General features: G+C 42.6%; 1 protein-coding gene and 1 long non-coding RNA gene across 2 annotated transcripts in view; both read left to right on the plus strand.

Annotated features, from left to right (window-relative positions):
* Positions 1–22,185, plus strand: part of LOC101486510 (protein NLRC3-like) — a 118,589-nt gene that overhangs the window by 42,308 nt on the left and 54,096 nt on the right. The window contains exons 2-4 of the mRNA XM_076882491.1: positions 17,626–17,761; positions 19,575–19,651; positions 19,768–21,559. Coding sequence (XP_076738606.1) covers positions 17,652–17,761; positions 19,575–19,651; positions 19,768–21,559 — 1,979 coding nt within the window. The 5' untranslated portion in view covers positions 17,626–17,651. The remainder of the gene's footprint in view (positions 1–17,625; positions 17,762–19,574; positions 19,652–19,767; positions 21,560–22,185) is intronic.
* LOC143417130 (uncharacterized) lies at positions 1,528–4,718 on the plus strand. The gene is made up of 2 exons (XR_013097349.1): positions 1,528–2,888; positions 4,019–4,718. It is a non-coding gene; the product is annotated as an uncharacterized LOC143417130 (long non-coding RNA).

The following is a 22,185-nucleotide window of genomic DNA, read 5'->3' on the forward strand; positions in this document are numbered from 1 at the left end:
ATAAGCCCAACAGAGGAGTGGAGGACGCGCTTTTGATTCTACTTCACCTGATTGTCAAACATGTAGAGAGTAAAGGACTTCAGTTCATCGATTTCTCTGCTGCTTTCAATAACACAGCCCCAGATTTCAATCAAAAGACTTTTAGAACAGTTTGAAATCTGGACAAACCTGAGCAAGTGCAGTCATATAAATATCTTGGGGCCATTGAGTCTGTTTTATCATGCAATGATGCAGGACAAAGTCTTATAAAAGCAGCTTTGTCCCTGCTGCCGTCACTAAACTTAATAACTAATAACTGTTTTTCTGATTTGATTAATCGCGTCTAATTTCCAAATATGTGTCTGTCAGGTTTAAATCGATGTGTGTGATTGTGAAGGGATGACAAATGCTATTATTTTTCGGTAAAGCAAATTTACATAAAAGTAACGTAACCTTGATATGTCAGGATGTAGATGTCCCACCCAAAAACGTCATCAGCCCTGAAACATCGGTACTGTTCCAGGCAGCATTGCTGTCCACACGTCCATCAGAGTGTTAGAGGCGGCTGTCACAGATGTTGCAGTCTGCTCTCTGTTTCCATGAAACAACCACACTTGAAATGATCATTAAAGCTACCTGTACTAAAGGAAGCTGAGAACATGGCAGACGTGGGACTGACTGTGATCAGACTGTGACGATTGTTCTTGAGCAGATCTACAGGTCAGCTGTTCCACATCATGTTTCTAGGATGGAGCCGTTTGGAATAATGCCGCCCTCTGCTGGACAGATATCGTGTTGTCCCTGAGTCCTTCTGATCCTCAGCACTTTCTATCAGGAGACAACGCACCCAGGTCCCATCTGACGTTGTTCACTTGATGTTCTGAAGCCCAGTACGGACCTTAACACGGGCTCCATGTGGACATATTAGATTAACTGTTTTTTAAGACCAGTTTCTTGAATTACATGACGGTGTGATTTTTATTTTGTGCTTTTACTGCAGAGAGAGTCTCTGTGGAGGTTGGATGTTCTCCCCGTGTTTGTGTGGGTCCTCTCAGGGGACTCTGGCTTCCTCCCACAGTTCACACACATTCAGGTAGTGGGGTTAGGTTAACTGGTGAATAAGTGTGAGCGTGAACGGTGGTCTGTCTCCTCACCCTGTGTTAGCTGGGATCCACTCCAGCTCGTACATGCCCGTCAGGCACCGTCCTCATACCTGTTCTGGTAAATCCAGTCCTGGAGGACACAGCTCACCTGGAATCTGTGTTCATGTTATAAAATGTTACATTTCATTAGAAGTTGGTTGTATTCCAGTTTTATGTTGCAGTTTTCACTTTTGAAAGGGAAGGTTAGTCCAGCTCAGTCAGATGCTGAATGCTCTCTTTCAGTACGTTGTTGTATTAAACGATGACTCAGCAGACGACACATTGTAGCCATGTTAAAAATCATGCAACAGACCCTTGGTCACGATGTCATTGTGGGGATGTCTAAAGGCTGGGTTCCTTCTAATAACCATAACAAGTGTTTATGGCGCTCCTTGTGATGCTGGGTCAAAGTTCAGCCTCTGAAGACCTCGACGTGTTTGAAGTTATCCACAGGCTGCGAGGTCCACTTCAAAGGTGTTCTATGTTAGATGTTGGTCAGGTTAATCAAAATGGAAACTGTTGAGTTTACACATTAACCAACATGGTCCAGCACTAAACATCGTAAAGCCTTTAGTTTTTGGAGAGAGGATGCTGCCATCAAATTCAAAATGGGCTAATATTTTTCTTTAAATGTTTCATTTTCTCACTTTGTTTAAAATACTGGTTTACAGGATTTGCAAATGATTGAATTCTGTTCTTAATCATATTTAACACAGCGGATCAAACGTGGGGAAGTGGGTGTTATATTCAGATTGTGGGATACATTTAGGAAATGTAAAACTTTTGATGTTAATGTTGTTTATTTGCAGGGTTTAAAAATAAATGTGTTTATTGTTTGAAACTCATACTTGGCCTTCTACTCTTCATGGCTGCTTAACGAAGCTAACAGGGTGGACAGTCTGAGGAGCTGGGAAAGAAAAGCGTCTGAACTGCTTTAAATTTCTTGAAGACATTTTATCCAAGAAGTTTCTTCAGTTCTGAGAGAACGGCGCGGCGGTGGGTGTGGATAATGTTGCCGAAAGAAAACGGCGGAAGAGGGGCGGCTGAAGAGTAAACTTTCAGAAGTAAGTACTGAATATTATGTCACTTATTTATGTGCAAATGTTTAATAATGAAGAACATTAAAACATTCCTGTTGGCCACATGTTGGCAAAGTTATGTGACATTAGTGATGTTTGTACTTTCAGCGTTTACTTGGTTTTAAAGCCTTTACTTTAAAATATACGCTGTTCAATAGTCGACCTTAATCCTACAGAGAATGTGATGATTTTGTGGATAATTAAAGTCAGTCATTTATCCACAAACACAACAAGCTGAAAGTCAGTGATGCTGCTCGGTTTGCAGTCCTGAATATCACGGCACAAGCAGGATTCACTGCATCGTTAATGTTAGCTATGTTATATTGCTGCCTCTGTTCGGTGGTGTCGAGCCAAACGGACTTTAACGTGTGTTTGAACGAGCTGACGGTTCACTCGTTAAGCTGAAAGAAAGATGCTTTAATCACAGCAGTCACACATGTGTCCACTGTACCATCTGGGAACTCTTCTTGTTTAGCACTCGTAATAACACAAACACTAAATCCTCCTTCTCTGGTGCTGTTGTGTAGCAGTGTGTACACCTGAGACTGTCACCTGTCTGTCTGTCCTGCACAGGGCTGAACTGGGACAAAAAATCGGCCCGGGCATTTTGACTAGAGACCGGCCCACCAAAAATGTGACGTCATTCAGGGGTAAAACCGCAAAGGATTCTGGGAACTTGTGGCAAGAGGTACTAGCGCATGCAGGCTTTCAATTGAACTCAGCTACAGAGCGATAAAAAGAAACACAAAAAATAGCCGGTGTTGCGCCAAAAAGTGATTGTCTGCCAAAAAGTGATTGCTCGTATTTAAATTGCTATAAGTAACTTGTTGGGCTATAATATGTGAAACATATGTCAAATGCATCCCTCATGGATGACATAAAGTCATCTCTCCATCTCCATCTCCTGCTCTTTTATTTCTCTCTCTTGCTCCATCTCTCTCTGCTGCTCTTCTGTCTCCTCTGTCACAGACTTCTCCACTTTTGATGATAAATCAGCCTGGTGCAACATGTAAGGATTGGCACAATTTGTTAAGATTTTGAGGAGTTTGAGAAACTAACCTTAAGCATAAAATAAAATTTACTATCAGTAACTTCATAGCACCCGCCCAGCAGTATATAAACTCCGTCATGCTAGCTAGTACCAGTTATTCTAAGCGACTGTAAAAAGTCAGCACAACGAAAACAAACTACAACTAAACTTGGTTTATATCTGACACAGATAGACAGCAGGTCATAACTTCTTACCTGAAGTTCAGTTCCTCTGCCACTATGACCGGCGGCCGCCTCGGGTCTCTCCTCCTCTTGCCTCCCCTTTCCCTTATCCACCTGCTGGCCTCCACCACTTGCTGATGTTGCTAAATCTGTGGAAGCTATGCCACAGCTACCGCCAAACAATTCAGTTATTTTTACACATTTGGCAGCGTCTGCCTGAAGGGCTTGTTTCTTTTTGGCCCTAATTTTTTCTGCACCTTCTTTCCTTTTTTTGTTCTCCATTTTCTTTAGTTCATCTATAAGATTGCTAAACAAGGGGGAGGGTGCATCCGCCCTCCTCGGCTGTAATTGGTCCAGCCCAGAGTCGATCATGACCAATTGGCCAATCCAACACCTTTCATTATTTTTACCCTTCCAAAAAAAAAAGAAAAATCGATCGGCCCATAAAAGCAAAAAATCGCCAGCGGCCCACCGGGCAAATGCCCGGTATGCCCGATGGCGAGTCCAGCTATGGTCCTGCACTCTCTCTCTGTTTCTTTCTCTCTGATTGTGGAATAAAAGTATGAACATGTGTTTATAAGTTACACTTGTGTTTGAATCCTGCAGCTTATCACACATTTGATTTCCATGTGTGACGACTGCAAGTGTCCAGAGTGAGGACAGACTGAGGGAGCCACTGCTGCACATCATCTGTGAGGCTTTGCAGCCCTGATGATCCACCAGGACAAACTCAGCAGTGTGTGAGGAAGAGGAGGAGGAAGAGCCAGCAGCAGCTGACAGATGGAGAGAATAGACAGACTGTTCCCTGTTTGTGAAGGACTGCTAGGAAAGTTTAACATAACTGTCTGTCCTGAATCAGTCTTATTAGGTAATGTTCAAATAATGTTGTCATTCCAGTGTTTCCAGTGTGGGAGAAAGTACTCAGGGCCTTCAAGTTACACACTATGAAAGGCAGCAACAAGTTTAATGTTCAGAAACCTAAAGTCTGTATCAGCAGCAGAATGGAGCTAAAAATAAATGTTTGTTTCAGTTCTATGAAGCTTTGAGTATTTTGGATCAGTAGCACTGCTGTGTTTGTTGCATCATATTGCTGTAATTGTTTATTTGCTTTATATATTCTGAGCTAAGTTGATCTATAGTGTTACATCATTTTCTATAAGGATGTTATGTGTTTGTAGACTTTCTGCCCAGTTTGACCCATTTAGCAGAAGTCAGCCTGTTTAAGGCTCTGATGTCTATTCTGTATGACTTAAAGCAGTTATGACATGGTCTGATTTTCTCACCCAATAAAGGAATATTTCATTTATCAGTCTACTCTTCATTCTATCAGACACAGTTATCACAGCTCGTACATTTGCTTTTTACACATATATGTAAGCACTGAGCCACATTTAGTAATGCCAACATATTAAAAGAACAATATTTCTCTCTTATATATGATACATCTATATACACACTGTCACAGATACTTGAGTGTCTTTGAGTGAAGATTTAAGGTGATAGGAAATATAAATAACTGCAGCTTGAATCTTTGACACAGAGTTCATGCTTCAGAGTTCAGATGTTCAGAGTTCATGGACCGTTGAGGCTGCGAACTTTAAGGCTGCAGACCCTGAATTGGGATACAGCCATCGACTGTGGAAACCTTGCAAGTGGATCGTAAAGGTTGTTACAGAGTCTTTCATGTCTAAATTTGCCGTTAATAATTATATAATTGTAGGAATCATCTAGTTTGCTTACACTGATTACGTTGGCACTTTGTTAGCGCTACAACAACGGTCAGACCCCCGAGGCATCTAAACTTTAGTAAGAATGTGCACTTTTGACACCTCTGGTTAGCATTTAGTGGTCAGTTTCAAACGTATTTGATTTTTGCTTGTTATGAACAAATTCACTTCACTACTTTTCACGATCTGTAACATCAATGCACATTGTTCCATTTACTGCATATTGCACTTTATTCATATCTCTCATTCCACCTGCAAAAACATTGTAAAGGTCGTCACAGAGAGTTTTATATATGTATAAATACTAATATTCTCTATTTATTCTGTTTTATTGCCCAGATGTTAGTTAGCCTTTGTTCAATTGTCTTTTATATGTCAATAGATACGTATGTCACAAATAAGTGTCTTGTAAATTATGTTTTTGTAAAGAATTTTCTCCCAAATCTCTTACATGCTAACTGTAACGTGTTATTTCTGCTAAAACCTGAACTTAAATGTGTATATGGTGTTTATCTGTTTTTCTCTCTGTTTTAGATGCAAATATCAAATTGGAGTTCTGCCTCCAGGCCAGAATTGCAGGAATGCACCACGTGTTGGCTGTTTCACTGCCCTCTGTGCCCCACTCTCAGCCCTGCTGTCAGGGCAAAGATTGAGCAGCATATAAATGGACACATTCAAAGTGTTTTGCCTTTCAAAGGTATGTTGGTATTAAATATACCTCATAGTTAAAGTCATAAATATGCACTTCTTTTCAGCACCTCTGCAGGTCTTTGTTGACTTAAAAGTTATTTTTCACATTGTACAGTTCAGTTCATTCATCAGCGAGAGAAAAAAGTGTTTTCATTAAATATTTTTCCTGTTCACCACATTTCCTGACAGCTCTTGTGATCCACACCATTTTGCTTTCATTATTGAGGACGGCTTGGATATTTTTGTTAATATGTACAATCTGATTGTTAGATAAACTGATTGCATTCTATACAACTACATTTAAATTACATGTTTTTTCTTTTTTTCTCTCTTACAGACAAAATGATGTGCCGGTGCACTTTCACTGCCCTTCTGTAACATGACAGTCATACAGCGTGGGGATATGGCAAGGCAATTATTGTCATGTCAGCATTCAGGACTGCTCCCCACTGAACTCTCCGTGGAGCCTCGTCTCCCTCTCCATGTCTCGTCTCCAGCATCTAAACCATTTCCTGAATCTTGGGTAGAACATTCATGTGCTCCACCCTCTGTGCTAAATGAAACTGGGGCTTGTGGAAAGTCCATGAAAATGAAACGTCCTCACTGTGGTCTTAGTCTTCTTACAAAAAAACTTCAAGGCTCACATGATGAGGAGGCATTCAAACAGGTCAATAGATGTTTGCCTGGCCTGTCATCCACAGTGTTTTTGTGTAGAGGGACTTCTTCCTCTTTGTTTTTCAGTTTGCAGAGGACATGGAGCTCTTTTTAAAAGCATGTGCTGACGAGCAGAGACTACAGGTCAAAGCGATGTTTGACATTTAATGGACAGATGAAGGCACTGGCTGTTTGTTTGTGTTTTTTATCTGTTGTTTGTTTTTCAGTGTACAGAATTCCAGTTAAACTTATTATAAAATGCTGTTCACTTGTTTCCATACTTATAGTAAAAAATGTAAGTGTAAATGCAACAGCATTGTTTATACTTGTAACTTCAGAGTAAAAAGCTTATTGTTGATATTAACATTAATGTATTATCCTGTAATCAATAATATTTTTATGCATTTTACGCATTAACCCTCTGATCTCTATCCTGGCCATTTGGGGCCACTTCACTTCTCCTTGTTTGACTGCTACACTGCAGTGGACCAAAAGAATGACGCAGGTTTGATCTTAAGGCTCTAATAGTTGTGTGTGTTGTGCATGACATTGCAACGCAAACATGTATTTGCAAGATAGACTGGAATAAATTATGATGCATCAAATATTACACAGGCTGCAGTGAATTGTTGTTGATACAGGTTATTGAGCTTTGAGTTTCCCAGTCAAACGTAGCTTTGACACACATGCTAACACTCTTACTCTTGTACATTTCATAACAAGACACCATAGCCAAAATATTAGCTCTCAAAAGAAATTCAAAGCTGCAGCTGCAGCACACACAGCAACAAACACTGTTAGTAAATGTGTCCTGGAGTTTCTGCAGGTGCAGAAAGTGCTGCTGCTGTAAGTCAGCCTAACAGCTTCCAGATCACTGATATTTCTGGAAAGATGGCAAGAAGGGCATCACAGCTCATTTCTACAATCTCCCAGATCTTGGAATACAAGCCCCTGTCCCATGAAAACCACTTCACAGTAGTAGGAGTCCACTAAAACTTACAAATGAAGAGTGATCCTGGAAGAAATAGGGCGCACACTAGTGACCTCAACAGTTGCAAGACAGCCTTGTCCCCGATGCTTATATGAAAAAAAATATGAAGATTTATGAAACCATTAGGACTTTATTACTGTTTTATCTGAAAAGCTACTGGTAATATTTAACCTAACTGGGATTTAAAGTGTAAAAAACAGAATGTAGATAAAATTTTGGTTTTGATGAAAAGGAGTGGAGCTTGTGAGCCACAATGTAAGCAGTGTTGCTTTGCTGACATGCACTCGATGCTGGCAGTACAAGCATTGTAGTGGTTCTTATGTTTTTGTAAACTAACTGTATAATATATTGAGCCATTCAACAGTACACAAATGTTTGTAGGCTCCTTTTTGTATGCAACCTGCATGTCTTTCTGAATTAATTGTTTGTTTATATCATGTTTTTCAGGACAAAGAAGAAGTTAAAGTCAAGTGGAAGCCCTGCTCAACATGGTATGTAGTAACAACTTTGTTGGACGGGAACAGACATTCATACTGTTGATAAATAGTTATCACCTCAATTTGAATTCATGTATTTGGACTAAAGTAAATTGGGAGCTTTTAGCTGTCAAGCTGCTCCTCTGTGAGGAGCTTGATAGCTGTCCACCTCCAAAGTCCATTATGAGTTTTGGAGGTGGACATGGTCAAGACTTTTAAGAGTTGGCATAAGACTTCACTTCTTTATAGAGCTTATAGTTGGGGCTGGTTCAGGTCAGCCCTTAGTTATGCTGTCATAGCACCAGACTGCTGGGGGTTAGTGTCTACTCGTGTCATTGTATATATCCAGGAATATGTGCCTGAGGATAGTTGTCATGAAATCAATATTAAATCAAAGGATTCCTTAATGACCACAGCTGGCATGAGTTCTCCAAAGCTGCCTGCTGTCTCAGGATCTGTCTCCAAAAAGAACCAGGGAGCGCTAACATGTTATGTTCTAGACTGATGAAGAAAATGCACATTAAACATAGTATAAACTCACTATGTTAAGTAATGTGAAGAGGATGCCTTTAGCTCCTATTGGGTTGGTTCCTTGATCAGTGCAATACAGAATCATTCATCTGGTTTGATGTAATGTCCTTCAAACACGTCAAAATGAGGCTCTGTAGTCTGTGTGGCCTCCACATGCCTGTATGACCTCACTACAACACCTGGGCATGCTCCTGATGAAGTGGCAGATGGTCTCCTGATGGATCTCCTCCCAGACTCCAGGACTAAAGCATCTGCCAACTCCTGGACAGTCTGTGGTGCAGTTGGTGGATGGAGCGAGACGTGATGTCCCAGATGTCCTCAAATGGATTCAGGTCTGGGGAATGGGCGGGCCAGTCCACAGCATCAATGCCTTCGTCTTGCAGGAACTGCTGACACACTCCAGCCACATGAGGTCTAGCGCTGTCTTGCATTAGGAGGAACCCGGGGCCACCCGCACCAGCATTTAGTCTCACAAGGGGTCTGAGGATCTAATTTCAGCACCTAATGGCAGTCAGGCTACCTCTGCCGAGCACATGGAGGGCTGTGCGGTCCCCCAAAGAAATGCCACCCACACCATTAGTGACCCACTGCCCAACCATCATGCTGGAGGATGTTTCAGGCAGCAGAAGGTTCTCCAATATGTCTCCAGACTCTGTCACAAGTGCTCAGTGTGAACCTGCTTTCATCTGTGAAGAGCACAGGGCGCCAGTGGCAAAGTTGCCAATCTTGGTGTTCTCTGGCAAATGCCAAACATCCTGCACGATGTTGGGCTGTAAGCACAACCCCCACCTGTGGACGTCGAGCCCTCATACCACCCTCATGGAGTCAGTATCTGACCGTTTGAACAGACGTGCATATTTGTGGCCTGCTGGAGGTCATTTTGCACAGCTCTGGCCTTTCTTTCCTACCCCACAGTACCTTTCCTTATCTTTTGTTTCCTACTTAGTCTTTGATCACGGTTGTCTTTCTAGATAATTAATGTCATTTGTTCTGGGGCGAGTCACTGGCTCGGGTGCATTCTGGGACTGTCAGTTCACCAGTGTGCTGGCATGCTTCTTAACAAACACACCACTACAGCAAACATCTCAGTTGTACTTGTTGATTTCTTCAACAAAACACTGAACAAAACATGTCCTTGTGAGTGTGCTGCCTGGTGCTTTTACATTTTGTGGTAATTTGAGCAGCCCAGAAAGCACCCCATGAATTCAATTATGTTATTGTATCTGAACATGTACACGAGTCATTAAATTAGATGGGAAAGAATGATTCAGGGTAAACAACTGCACCAAGGGAATTACATTTTTCTTCTCAACATGTAAAATGTCTGTTGATAAGCAATTTCTGAAACAGACATTATAAAAATCACATTAAACAGATGTGATTAACTTTTTATTCTAGCAAACATAACATCAATGATGACACAATCAGTCTTCATCAGAAGTGCTCAAATCACTCTCATCGTCTGGAACGTCCTCCTCCTCCTCTGAGTCCATTTCCAGGAGTGGTTGGTGGCTGAGGATTCTCTTGTACACGTCCTTTACTTTGAGCGTTTCAGCTTTCAGTTCACTTTGTTTTTAAACCAGGCTATGGAGTCCTTTCTGTGCATCCTCCGACATGCCAACAAGGGAGGCTGTAAAAACAACAAAACTATTAAATATAAGTAAAACAAACAAACAAACAAACCTCACCTCATAAACACAAGGAATTAGGATCATGTAATTAAACTTTTTTTAAGGGAGAAGGCAGTGTTAGCTAGCAACCCAAATATAGGTAAAAGATCCAGTAAGACTTTAGCATCTGCTATTATTTTCAATCAATTCATCACCAAATGTATAAATAAATAAAAGATGTGCTTACAGTCTGAGGAGATTGTCCCCAACGCCACAGATCGCATTTGCAACACTGTCCAGTGATGCTGCATCTCCCTGCAAAGGATCATCTCCTCCTCTCTCAGGCGCCTCACAGCCATCACCTTCTCAAAGACCTTTCTCTTTGTCCGGAGGTCAGCAGCAGCTGCAGTTTAACAACATCAGATGGGAAAACATAGCAGCATATTATGATTCAAGAACAAAACATTCAACTGCTGCTCAGATACTGGGAGTTTGTTTAAAAAGGATATTTAGAAATCAAGAGCTTACGTTCACTTGTGCTCTGCCAGGGCCAAACGTCGCTCTGCATGAGGGCATCACTGGATACGATTTGCTTTGTTGCTTGTTTCCTTGTTGTAGTCGTCAACAGCAGCCGCCAAGCGTTTCTTCTCATCTAAGATGACCTTGTGAATTCTGTGTCGCCTCTTGTTGCTATCTGTAAATAATCATAAAAAGGAACACCTTCACATAATGCATATATTTACATTTTAATCTACACTCATCAATTCGTTTGCTAGAACAAATCACATCCAGCTTAAACAAACCTGGATCTGATTTTATTCTGTTTACAAAGTAGCTGTACAAGCTGTACAAACTGAGCATCAAACGGTCCGTTTCAAAGAAACTGTGACACCATTTTGTCTGTAAAGACTTTGTGTTCGCACTCTGATGATGACGACAAGCTGCTCTACTCGTGCCTGCAACGCTCCAAGGCTGCCATCAGTTTGATCCGTTTCTAAGTGAGAGGAATATTAATCAGAACACAGGATGAGTAACAGTCACCAAACTACAGTGGACTCTGTAATCACTGACTTGATGATATTCATTATGAGACATCTGGAGCCTTCATGTGCTGCATTATCATGAGATAACAAGTATGTTGGTGTTCAGCTTTATAAAACCAACATGAGAGCATGAGGGTGGGAATGGATGTTTGTGTCTGTGTGTGCCTGTATGTCTGTGTCTATATGTCAGGTTGGGTATCAGACGCCACCTCTCTGGGGACACCTCAGGCCCTCCAAGGTTTGGAGGCCTATCTCCCCCTACCACCACTTCCCCTGCCGGTGGCGGACTCCCTCAGGTGTCGGTGTGTTGGTGGTTCTTTGTGTCTGGGGGTGGGCGTCCGGGTACACACCGGCTCACTCCTTGGCGGCCGCTTATCGGGGCCTGGGGCTCGCTCGGGCCACTTTGGAGGTGGGGTGCCCCCGGCCTCTCGACCTGGGGCTCGGTCACTCAGGCACAGCTGGGGGCCGGCGGAGCTCACGGGCGCGTCACTGCAACTCCCCCTGACTTCTGCTCCGCGGCTGCTGGGCGAGCCCTCATCTGGGACTCTCCTCAGCTCTTACTGGAACAATGGCGCGGCTGCCCCTCTGTTGGTCTTCCTTGGTCTCTTGTGTTCTGGGGGCCTCTGGATGTCTGGAGTTTTGATCTCCTCCATACCCGCTTCACACCCTGGAGGATGGGGCTGTGGCCCCCCCACACTCCCTAGCAGATCATTACATGGAGAAACCTTTGGAATGCAAGCATGCTGATCCACACAGGTATGCACACATGGGTATTCACAGACGCGGACTAAAGCTTTCTTGGCTGCTGCCTCAAAGCACACTGTGCGCTGTCTATCTTGCGTGCTGCACAATATCGTTTATTATTTAGTAAATATTGATATCTATGACTAGCTAGTTTATTGTGATGGTGCTTTGTTTTCTCTATTATTATGTTGCTCTTTGTTGTTTGCTGTCGCCTCTGTTTGTTTTTTTTGTTTGTTTGTTTTTTTTTCTCCATACAGGTGACCCAGGAGTTCTTTTTTTTTTTCTCTCTCTTCCCCCCCCCTTCTCACCGTCTCTTCTCCCCTTTGGTTTTCTTTCTTTCTCTCCCCCTCTTTCTCTCATTCATTCCCCCTGTCCTATTTATTAAAAAAAAAAAAAAAAAAAAAAAAAATGACAAAGGATGAACTGAAGCTCTGCCATCACGTAATGTCGCATACTGCTGTTTCTGATGTCATTTAAAAGAAAAATAAATAAATAAATAAATAAAAATAAAACCAACTAGTACGACATCACTTCAACCCAGGTCCAATCCAATTTGATCAAACGCAACAACTCTGCCATCAATTCTGCTTTTACAAGCTTATTTTTCATTGTTTGTTGACACTGTCAGAAAGATCTTAACTCTAAGTTCTTTAATGAGGCCATGGTGGGTCCTGTTGTTATACACGAGTGCATTATATTGAGACTCACCTTCAGCCCATTGCTGCAGTGTGTTGTCATCCACACCCAGCTCATTTCTGCTCGCATTCAGGCTCTCCACTTGTTCTCTAAGGATCCTTATGATCTAAGAATACATTAATAAATGTCATTCATATGGACATTTTTAGAGTACTGGTGTTTCCCCCCCATTACCACACACATTAAAATGGGTGTTGAAAAAATGACCTTTAGATATCTCTGGCTCAAAGTGCGGCCCAGTTGTTCCACTTTCCTTTTGTTCCAGCCCAAAGCCAGGAGGCTCAGCATGTCTGTTCGCCCTGCATTTCAGTTAGTATACAAATAAGAATGAATGAGCAGGAGACTGAGTGGAATCTCACACACAGACACACACCTGCTTTAGACATGTACTTCGTTGTGATGGCCGCCCTAGACAGGAAACTGTTTACTTGTTCCACCTCTTCTCCAACTGTAGAACCGGCCCCATCCTGAAACGCACCTCCCCATTTGATCTATAGAAAGGAGGTCACAATACATGACTGCTGAATTCATTCAACCTTATAACAAAATGTCTTAAACGTATCCAAGACTACAAGCTGCAGTATACCTCGCACATCCAAGTGTGAGCTTTTGCATGCATGACGGAGAGAAAGGCTACGTTCACACTGCAGGTGTTAATGCTCAATTCCGATTCTTTGATCAAATCCGATTTTTTTATCTGCTCGTTCACACTACAAATAAAATGCGACAGCAAACGCGCTCTAGTGTGAACGCTCAAAGCGGCCCGCGTGCCCAAAAGAAGATGTCACACACAACGTGCTCTGTTTAGACCCAGAGCAACAATATTGTTTGACAGATGACCCTTAATATGAAGACTTCGGACTTCACGTTTCCCAATTTTTGCTTTAAGTTATTTTGTTATTTACATAATAATGTAAATAACCTAATAATGATCCTTATTGCTGTTTTAGAGAGGAGCGGTGCTTCAAAGGATAGCTGCAGATTTCTGTCAGAATCTGCAGATTATACAGTACAAATAAAATGTTCACGTTTCTCCAACGCTGTCTTCCCAACAGTTTCACTGACATCTACACGGGATGGCCAGGAAGCGTTTGCGATGTCTTAACGGGCGCTTCTCCGGCGCTGATAATTGGTGTCTGTCTTGTGTCAGTGACGTAAAAGACGGATTTAATGCGACTTGACCGTTCACACAGCAGTCGCTTTCTGAAACATCGGATATGTATCGGATTCAGTACCACATACGAAAGTGACCCAGATTGGGTTTGAAAATATCGGATTTGTGCCGTTCACACTGTCACACCATGATCGGATATGGGTCGCATAGGGTCAAAAAAGTCGGATTTGGTGCGCTTTCGCCTGCAGTGTGAACGTAGCCAAAAGGACGCATTGACAAGAGGTTCCTCAGCTCAGGGCGCTGCTGAGCCACGTTGGTTAAATATGGGAAATATTTACAGGCCACATCGGAGCAAAGGAACATAATATGTCCTGGGACGCTAGCTGCCAACTTCCTCTGGAGAAAAAGGGGGTAAGCAAAGATCTCCCCTCGAAACATGTTCAATGCAGCTAGGAGGACTAACAGCAAACAAACAGCTATTTCCATGCCCTCTTCATCCAACTTCCCAGTGGACTTTTTGCTCGACTCCTTTGCTGCAGTCCAAGATGAAGATCCACACAACCCTTTCCCTGGGACCTACACACTCAAAGACACGACGTGATTACGCCCTATCAGGGACAAACTTTTTTAACACAAATGCAAAAGAATTAGCTGAATTAGCCTTAAGTCACATTCACACAACACCTCATAAAAACCATGTTTTTATTTTTTTAAATACACATGGTGACAAAATGAAGTGTGCATTAAGATAAAGTCAAGTAAATACGACAACACCAAGAGAAAAACAAAGTAAATATCCACCCATCCAAATATGTATCCACACACACACACGTATGAGTATATGGTTATGGCGTTAACGTCATTTTAACAAGATTAACGCTGACAGCACTGATATATATGTGTATCTTACATCATTTGTGTGTCTCTGGATGTATTTCACAAACTCAGCAACTTCCTCATCTTTCTCAATGAAGACACCTTCAAAGTTCCCCTGCTCTGAAGTGCTGAACGAACACGGTGACAGTTGTTTGAAAAGAAACATCAAAATACAATTTTTGTACAAATCCATATTTGATTTATGTACACAATGCATAACGTACCTTGCATTTGATTGAAAGCGATAAAGCTTGCAGTTTCCATCAACTGAGACGGCGAGCATGTCTGGAGTGCAGGCAGGGCAGCTAAAGCATGGCTCCTTGCACATCCTGTCCACCTCACACTTTACAGCACTCCACTCCAAGAAACTTTTGCTGAAGGCATCAGCTGATATTCGGCCAGTCTTTTAAGTAGAGGACAAACAACAGAATATTCACGGACAGTCATCATAAACATTGATTTGCACAATTTCCTTAAACTTGACAAATTTAGAAACTCACCCTTCCAAAATGGGCTGTTCGTTCATCCAGCACTTTGACAAAGGCCTTAAGTGACATCCCTGCTGCAGCTTCTTAATGTCATAGAAAGACTGAAAGACATCCATTGAAAACAGGGTGCAGAAATTTAAGGTGCCAGGCCAATATCCACCACCCTGGAAGTCCTTAACTGAGGGGGACCACATTAGGCCACAGCTGGTGCAGCTCACCACTGGCAGTGCAAGGTTATAACGGCCTTTAGGAAGGTCTTCTCCGTCTTTTTCACCAACGTTTACGTATTTGTGCATGAGCAGTGTGAGCGGCTGTGGTGACACGCTCACGAGCGAGCAATGTTTGTTCCCCTCAGAGAAATAAAAAAAGTACAGGGAGGAATGGGAAAAGGAAAACGCCTGGCTGGGAAAGTGCACGATAACACCTTTAAAGCGCACTGCACTGTGTGCCGGCGCACTTTTTCCATAGGCATGCTTCTAGTGGTGGGCACATGAAGAACATGAGGGGCGTGAAAGCTCGGGGGAACCCTTAACCAAGTTTTTGTCCACCAGGCCACGGCAGAAGCAGATATGGTATGTAAACACTGGTTTGTTTTTTTAAACCCTCTGGTTAAGGTTAATATGGGCATGTGCAGTGAATATCAGCGCTATGTGGCCAGAAGTGTGATAATATAATTTATTTTGTGTAATAAACAACTGCAAGGATAGATGATTACAACAAATAGATGACTAATACATAAAAGTAATACATAGATGAATAATGATGATGAGTTATGATGCGTAATCATGGGAACAAGCGGGTTTACAAACAGGAGCAGCTGATTAGCTTTAGAAAAGCTGAAATAATACCTCAACTGAAGCCAATTGCACTAAATGCACTATATGTGCACTGTTACAAGAATATTTTTCTTTCTATTGTTTTCTATTAATTTATATAATTTTAAGTTAAGCAGGACAGAGTTCTTTTAAAGAAAGATTTACTTTTATTCTCAAGAGTTAAGCAGGACAGGCTTCTGTTTAAGAAAGAGACCTGTTTTACTGTGTTAATGTTGTCATTTTGAGCTAAAAATAAATGGCTAAATGATTTTCATGTGTTCATATCACAAAGAATACGCATCTACTTAAATCAAATTCAAGTCAAATGGTTAAAAAAATAATTTCACACACAAAAAAAGAGCTAAAAAATTCACCACACTGGGAAGGGTGAAGACAACTGGGTCGCCCAGCCCTGGCCACGAGGTGTCCCTTATTTATTTCTCATGGAGTTGGCAACCCTATGTTTACATGATCGAAATATCTTGAACACAAACACAAACAAACAAAGAGGAAGACCGCACAGCAAGGAAACAACTACAAGTCCCAGCATCCTCTGTGTTTAGGGAGCAGCAGTGAAAGTGAAAGTATTGAGCCTCCGTTCAGAGCAGCAGGAGGAGGAAGGTGGAGCTGAGGCAGGTGAGTGTTCACATGAATATGTTTCTTCTTATGACATAAAATAATTCCACGCTGTTCGTGTCTGTGGGTGAAATGTGAGGCCGGTCGGCTCCTCTGAGCGCTGGTTTCCTGTAAGTAGAGAGGAAGTGAGTTTAGCTGAGCCTCCGTTTAGTGTGAGAGAGCAGGAGGAGAGTGAGAGCTGTGCTGAGGCAGGGTGAGTGTTAACACCGCTCTGACATTACTGTGTCTCTGTGGCGGGAACAACAGGCTCCGTCAGTGGAGGCAAAAATAATCAGACTTTGGTTTTTCAAAGGAAACAACTTTATGTCGGAAGTTCCCGCACGCTCATTGGATAACGATGTGTCAATCTCAAGTTATTAGCCAATGAGCGTGCGGATTCACAGAAAGCCCCGCCTTTATCACGGGACTTTAAAAACTGCAATGGCGACAGAAACTCCGTGAGTGGAGTTCAGGGTGACGTTATGAAACTGTGACGTTTGAGCCACTTCCTGTTCTCAGTCCCAGCGTCCTGATCACCGAGGTTTCTGTTGCTCTGATATCTGATATTGATTATATTGGTAAACAGGCTGTAGCATAAACATCAGGTCTGTTCTGAAAACTGGCTTTATTTTTTCAAAGTAAGGGAATATCTGTGGTCTGATACCGCGGGCTCATGGGCTAAGGACTTGGATTGACAAGTCAAGCGCAGATGATTGTGTTGTTTCTTATAAAGGCTTGTGTGTGTGTGCCTTCCTGTGTGTGTCCTTGTGTCAGTGGAACTGAATCAGTGTGTTAGAGAAAGTGCTCCTCTGCTGTGCCGTCATCGTGTGGATGCTTCTTTTAAAGTTGGAACTCATGTTTTTATGATCTGCTTCATTTCATTGAACCTTTATTTCTAACCATGAAGTCCCTTTGAGGTTACAGCCTCCTGGTTAGGTTTAGGCTGTTATTGTGCTTCAGGCTGAAATATGAGGAGTAAGGAGTGGGGCTGGTTAGCCCTCATGACCCTCACCATAACACATACGTCACAGGACAGTGTTTACCACAGAAACTCCATGAAATGATCAATGAGAACTTTAGAAACCCGTCAGTGTGATGCTTCCAGTACAACAGCACCTCTGAGTGTGTGTGTTTGCCTCTCAGACTAACTCCACCCTGACATCAAGAAGATGGAGGAAGAGGATGGAGCAGCATCTGCAGCATCCAGCTGTGTGTCTGTGAGGAGTGACTGGTCCAAAGGAGAACCTCCATGGTTCAGGAATGAACCTGCAGCAACAATGTAAGAGAGCTGCTGACTCATTTATTCAGTGTAAATAATGATTTTTGATGCAATGGGAGAAGAAAAATGACAAAAACAGTTTTAAAAATAAGGATTAAAATATTACAAACTATGTTTTTGAGTTTCCTGATGTAGCACAAAAATATATGAACATAACTGTATATAGGACAGATATTTTACGGTTATTTTAGGCAGCACCAAAAAACAAAAAGACTATTTTAAGCTGTCTGAGGTAGTGAGTCAACATGTCACACTGGGTCAAAGGTCAGGGAGTAAAAGTGTGTTTTGAAGGAGGTTTAAAAGCAGCGAGTGAAGGAGCCTGTCGAGGTAAATCGTTCCATAACTGATCAAATTCAGTTGGTGGACCTCTGTGTGAAATCAAGCATCTGGTTCACAGAGAGGATAACCCTCACATGGGCTGTACAACATTATATAGGGAGACAAAAACAGAGATTATCGTAGCCATCGCTCTCTCGCATGGACGTGGCAGTCTTGCTGTCTGCTGCGAATCCTCCCCGTACCTCCGTGACCTCGTCTGGTATCTGCTCCCTCCTCTGTAAGAGACAGTAAAGGAAAACACGTCTCTGCCCAGTCTTGAAAATCTAATCTTATCATCCATTGTTCTTCTAGGGCCTCTTCTTCTTGTGGCCTCAGCTAACTGCTAATATTTAAATGGCTAACATTAACATGTGTGCCAGCCAGGTTAACATTTATGATGAACTATGATTAATTAACTGATGTTGAAACTGGAGCTTTACTGACCTCTGAAATTCCTCCTAAAGTGTTATTCAGTGTTGTGACAGTCAGCTGCTTCAGCTGCTGCTGGGATGGGCTGTGGCAAAGAGAACAGAAAATCCAAATCAGAGTTTTTCTCTGAATTAAAAGCAAGGAAACAACAATATATTCTACATGGTGAAACTGATGGTTTATGGTGTTTGGGTCTGTTTTTCTGTATTCATGCAGATAAAGTGTAAACTCAGATGAATTATACCATCAAATGTTAAAGGAAAATATCAGGATGAGTGTCTGTGAGCTGAGAAGGACGTGAAGCGAGCAGTTTATCCCAGAGCTGAAGCTGCTCTGTGTGCAGAGATGAGCTCAGATTCCTGCTGTGATTGATCAACAGTCACAGAAATGTAGACTTGTAGTTATTACTGCAGTATGGTCACAGCAGATACTGATAAACATGTATTATGAGGATGGATGATCAAGTTTCTCACTCTCTCCTTTAAATCTCAGTTTTTTCTTCTTCACAGTTTATCTGTTAATTTATTAATGAATAACACTGAAAGAGTTTCTGTTATATTTCCCCTTGAACATCAGCTTATTAGGGCGGCATTAGGAAATAGCCCCCCTCCAAAGAATGAATAAATGAATGATGATAATAATAAAACGATTCAAAAGCAGAGCTCAGAGTGGTAGAATGGTCAAACATGGATCCACGGGTGGTTCAACTGCATCTGGTGACGTGACTAAAGCAAATCTTTCAAATAATCCCACCATCAACGGGATGTTGTCTCCTTTACTACGGTTACTTTACTTGGTCACCGTGTGAATTTCTTTGAAATGAACCAAATTCTTTTATTTGTTGGTTGTTGCATATTTAACCTCTACAGTCAGGAAAGGAGGAGATGAGGCCTCAACAATGTTGGGTTGTAGCTGTGCTTCAGGTTAGAGTGAGTGTCCATGGAATAAATGTAAGTCAGTGAACTGGAAACATGACTGTGTTCAAACTTTGTTTTCCTTTTTATAATGAGTCTAATCAAAGGTGGACAGAAGTATCTCCACTGTGACTTTTCTGTGTCACCATCAGAGCTTCTGCACAGTGTGGAGAAAGATCCAGAAGCAGAGCTGGACTGCAGACAGCCAGTCAGAGCAGCTGTGTACAAAGTAAGACTGAACATCTGTCTGCTGATGGACTCATTTCTGAAAACTGGACTTCTTGTGTTGTTCAGACATTGAAGAGTTTTCTTTCTCTTTAGTCTCATTGTTTTTCTTTCTTTCAGCAGATGTTGGTCTGCAGGAGGTTTTAGATGAACATAAGATCAGTCTGAGGAGGAAATGTGAACGTGTGACTGAAGGAAGTGATGAAACAGGAAGTAGAACCCTCCTCAACAGGATCTACACTGAGCTCTACATCACAGAGGGACAGAGTGAAGAGGTTCATACCCAACATGAGGTGAGGCAGCTGGAGACAGCTTCCAAGATGGACGCCCTCCATGACGCTCCAATCAGGTGCCAGGACATCTTTAAAGCCTTACCTGACCAACAGAGACCCATCAGAGTGGTTCTGACCAACGGCGTGGCTGGTGTTGGAAAAACCTTCTCAGTGCAGAAGTTCACTCTGGACTGGGCAGAGGGCTTGGAGAACCAACATGTCAGTGTGGTGGTTCTGCTTTCATTCAGGGAGCTGAACCTGATCAGAGATGAGCAGTACAGTCTTCTGGAGCTGCTCCATGTTTTCCATCCAACATTACAGAAGGTCACAGCAGAGAAGCTGGCTGTCTCTCAGCTTTTGTTCATCTTTGACGGCCTGGATGAAAGCAGACTTTCATTGGATTTCACCAACAGGAAGCTGCTGTCTGATGTCACACAGAAGTCATCAGTCAGCCAGCTGCTGACAAACCTCATCCAGGGGAATCTGCTTCCCTCGGCTCTCGTCTGGATAACTTCCCGACCCGCAGCAGCCAATCAGATCCCTCCTACATGTGTTGACAGGCTAACAGAAGTACGAGGCTTCACTGACGCCCAGAAGGAGGAGTACTTCAGGAGGAGATTCAGTGATGAAGAGCTGTCCAGCAGAATCATCTCCCACATGAAGACATCCAGGAGCCTCCACATCATGTGTAGTATCCCAGTCTTCTGCTGGATCACTGCTACAGTTCTGGAGCACATGTTGACTACAGAGCAGAGAGGAGAGCTGCCCAAGACCCTGACTGACATGTACTCACACTTCCTGCTGGTTCAGACAAAGAGGAAGAAGAACAAGTACCATGAGGGATGTGAGACGAGTCCACAGGAGCTGACGGAGGCTGACAGGGAAGTTCTTCTGAAGCTGGGGAGGCTGGCATTTGAACATCTGGAGAAAGGAAACATCATGTTCTACCAAGAAGACCTGGAGCAGTGTGGTCTGGATGTGACAGAGGCCTCGGTGTACTCAGGAGTTTGTACAGAGATCTTCAAAAGAGAGTGTGTGATCTTCCAGAAACCAGTCTACTGCTTTGTTCATCTGAGCATTCAGGAGTTTCTGGCTGCTGTCTACATGTTCCACTGTTTCACCAACAGGAAGACAAAGGTGCTGAAGAACTTCTTGGGACAAAAATACAACGAGTCCTCTCTGGATGATTTCCTTAAACGAGCCACGTATAAATCCCTCCAGAGTGAAAATGGCCACCTGGACCTGTTTGTTCGCTTCCTTCATGGCCTCTGTGTGGAGTCCAACCAGAGACTCTTAGTAGGTCTGCTGGGTCAGACAGAGATCAGTCCAGGAACCATCCAGAGAGTCATCAACAACCTGAAGGAGATGAACAGTGATAAAATCTCTCCTGACAGAAGCATCAACATCTTCCACTGTCTGATGGAGATGAACGACCTCTCAGTACATCAGGAGATCCAAGAGTTCCTGAAGTCAGAGAACAGATCAGAGAAGTTACTCTCTGAGATCCAGTGCTCAGCTCTGGCCTTCATGCTGCAGATGTCAGAGGAGGTTCTGGATGAGTTGGACCTGCTTAAGTACAAAACATCAGAGCAGGGACGACAGAGACTGATTCCAGCTGTGAGGAACTGCAGAAAGGCTGGGTGAGTCCAGATGTGATCATTAACATCATTGATCAGTGTAGGTTAGTAGTTTAATTTTGAAAATAAAATCAGATTGTAAGCAGAAAGTGTTTGTGTCCGTACGCTGCAACCTTCCACACCATTCCTTTATTGTACAGACTCAGCAGCAGCTCCATGGATCCCAAATCCAAGAGTGGAGAACAGATTTGAAGTGTGTCACATCCATGCAGTCACAGCTGTTTCCACCATGTTTCCACTGATATTGATCCTGTTCAATGACACGTTTCATATCAGTGAATATGTTCTTTAGGACGTCCACTGACATGTTTAAGTGTCCTGCTGGAAATCACTCAAATCATCCATGAAATCCATGAAAAATCCTTTTAGTGTTTCTAACTTCACCCTCTGTCCTCTCTCTCTCTCTCCATCCTCCTCACTGCTTCTTTCACTGATAATCACACAAACATCGTATTCAGCTACAAAATAACACAATAATATCATCTGATGATCATTATTATAAGAGCAGGATCCATATTTGATATCAGAGTAACACACTGCTTGGTTATGTGCAGTCATCATCAGTGACTGTGGGTCAAACAGAAGCTCTCTGATTGGTTGCTGACCTTGGTCACCTGTCCACTCTCACC

The sequence above is a fragment of the Maylandia zebra genome, linkage group LG3 (assembly GCF_041146795.1).
Source record: "Maylandia zebra isolate NMK-2024a linkage group LG3, Mzebra_GT3a, whole genome shotgun sequence".
Taxonomy (NCBI): Eukaryota; Metazoa; Chordata; class Actinopteri; order Cichliformes; family Cichlidae; genus Maylandia; species Maylandia zebra.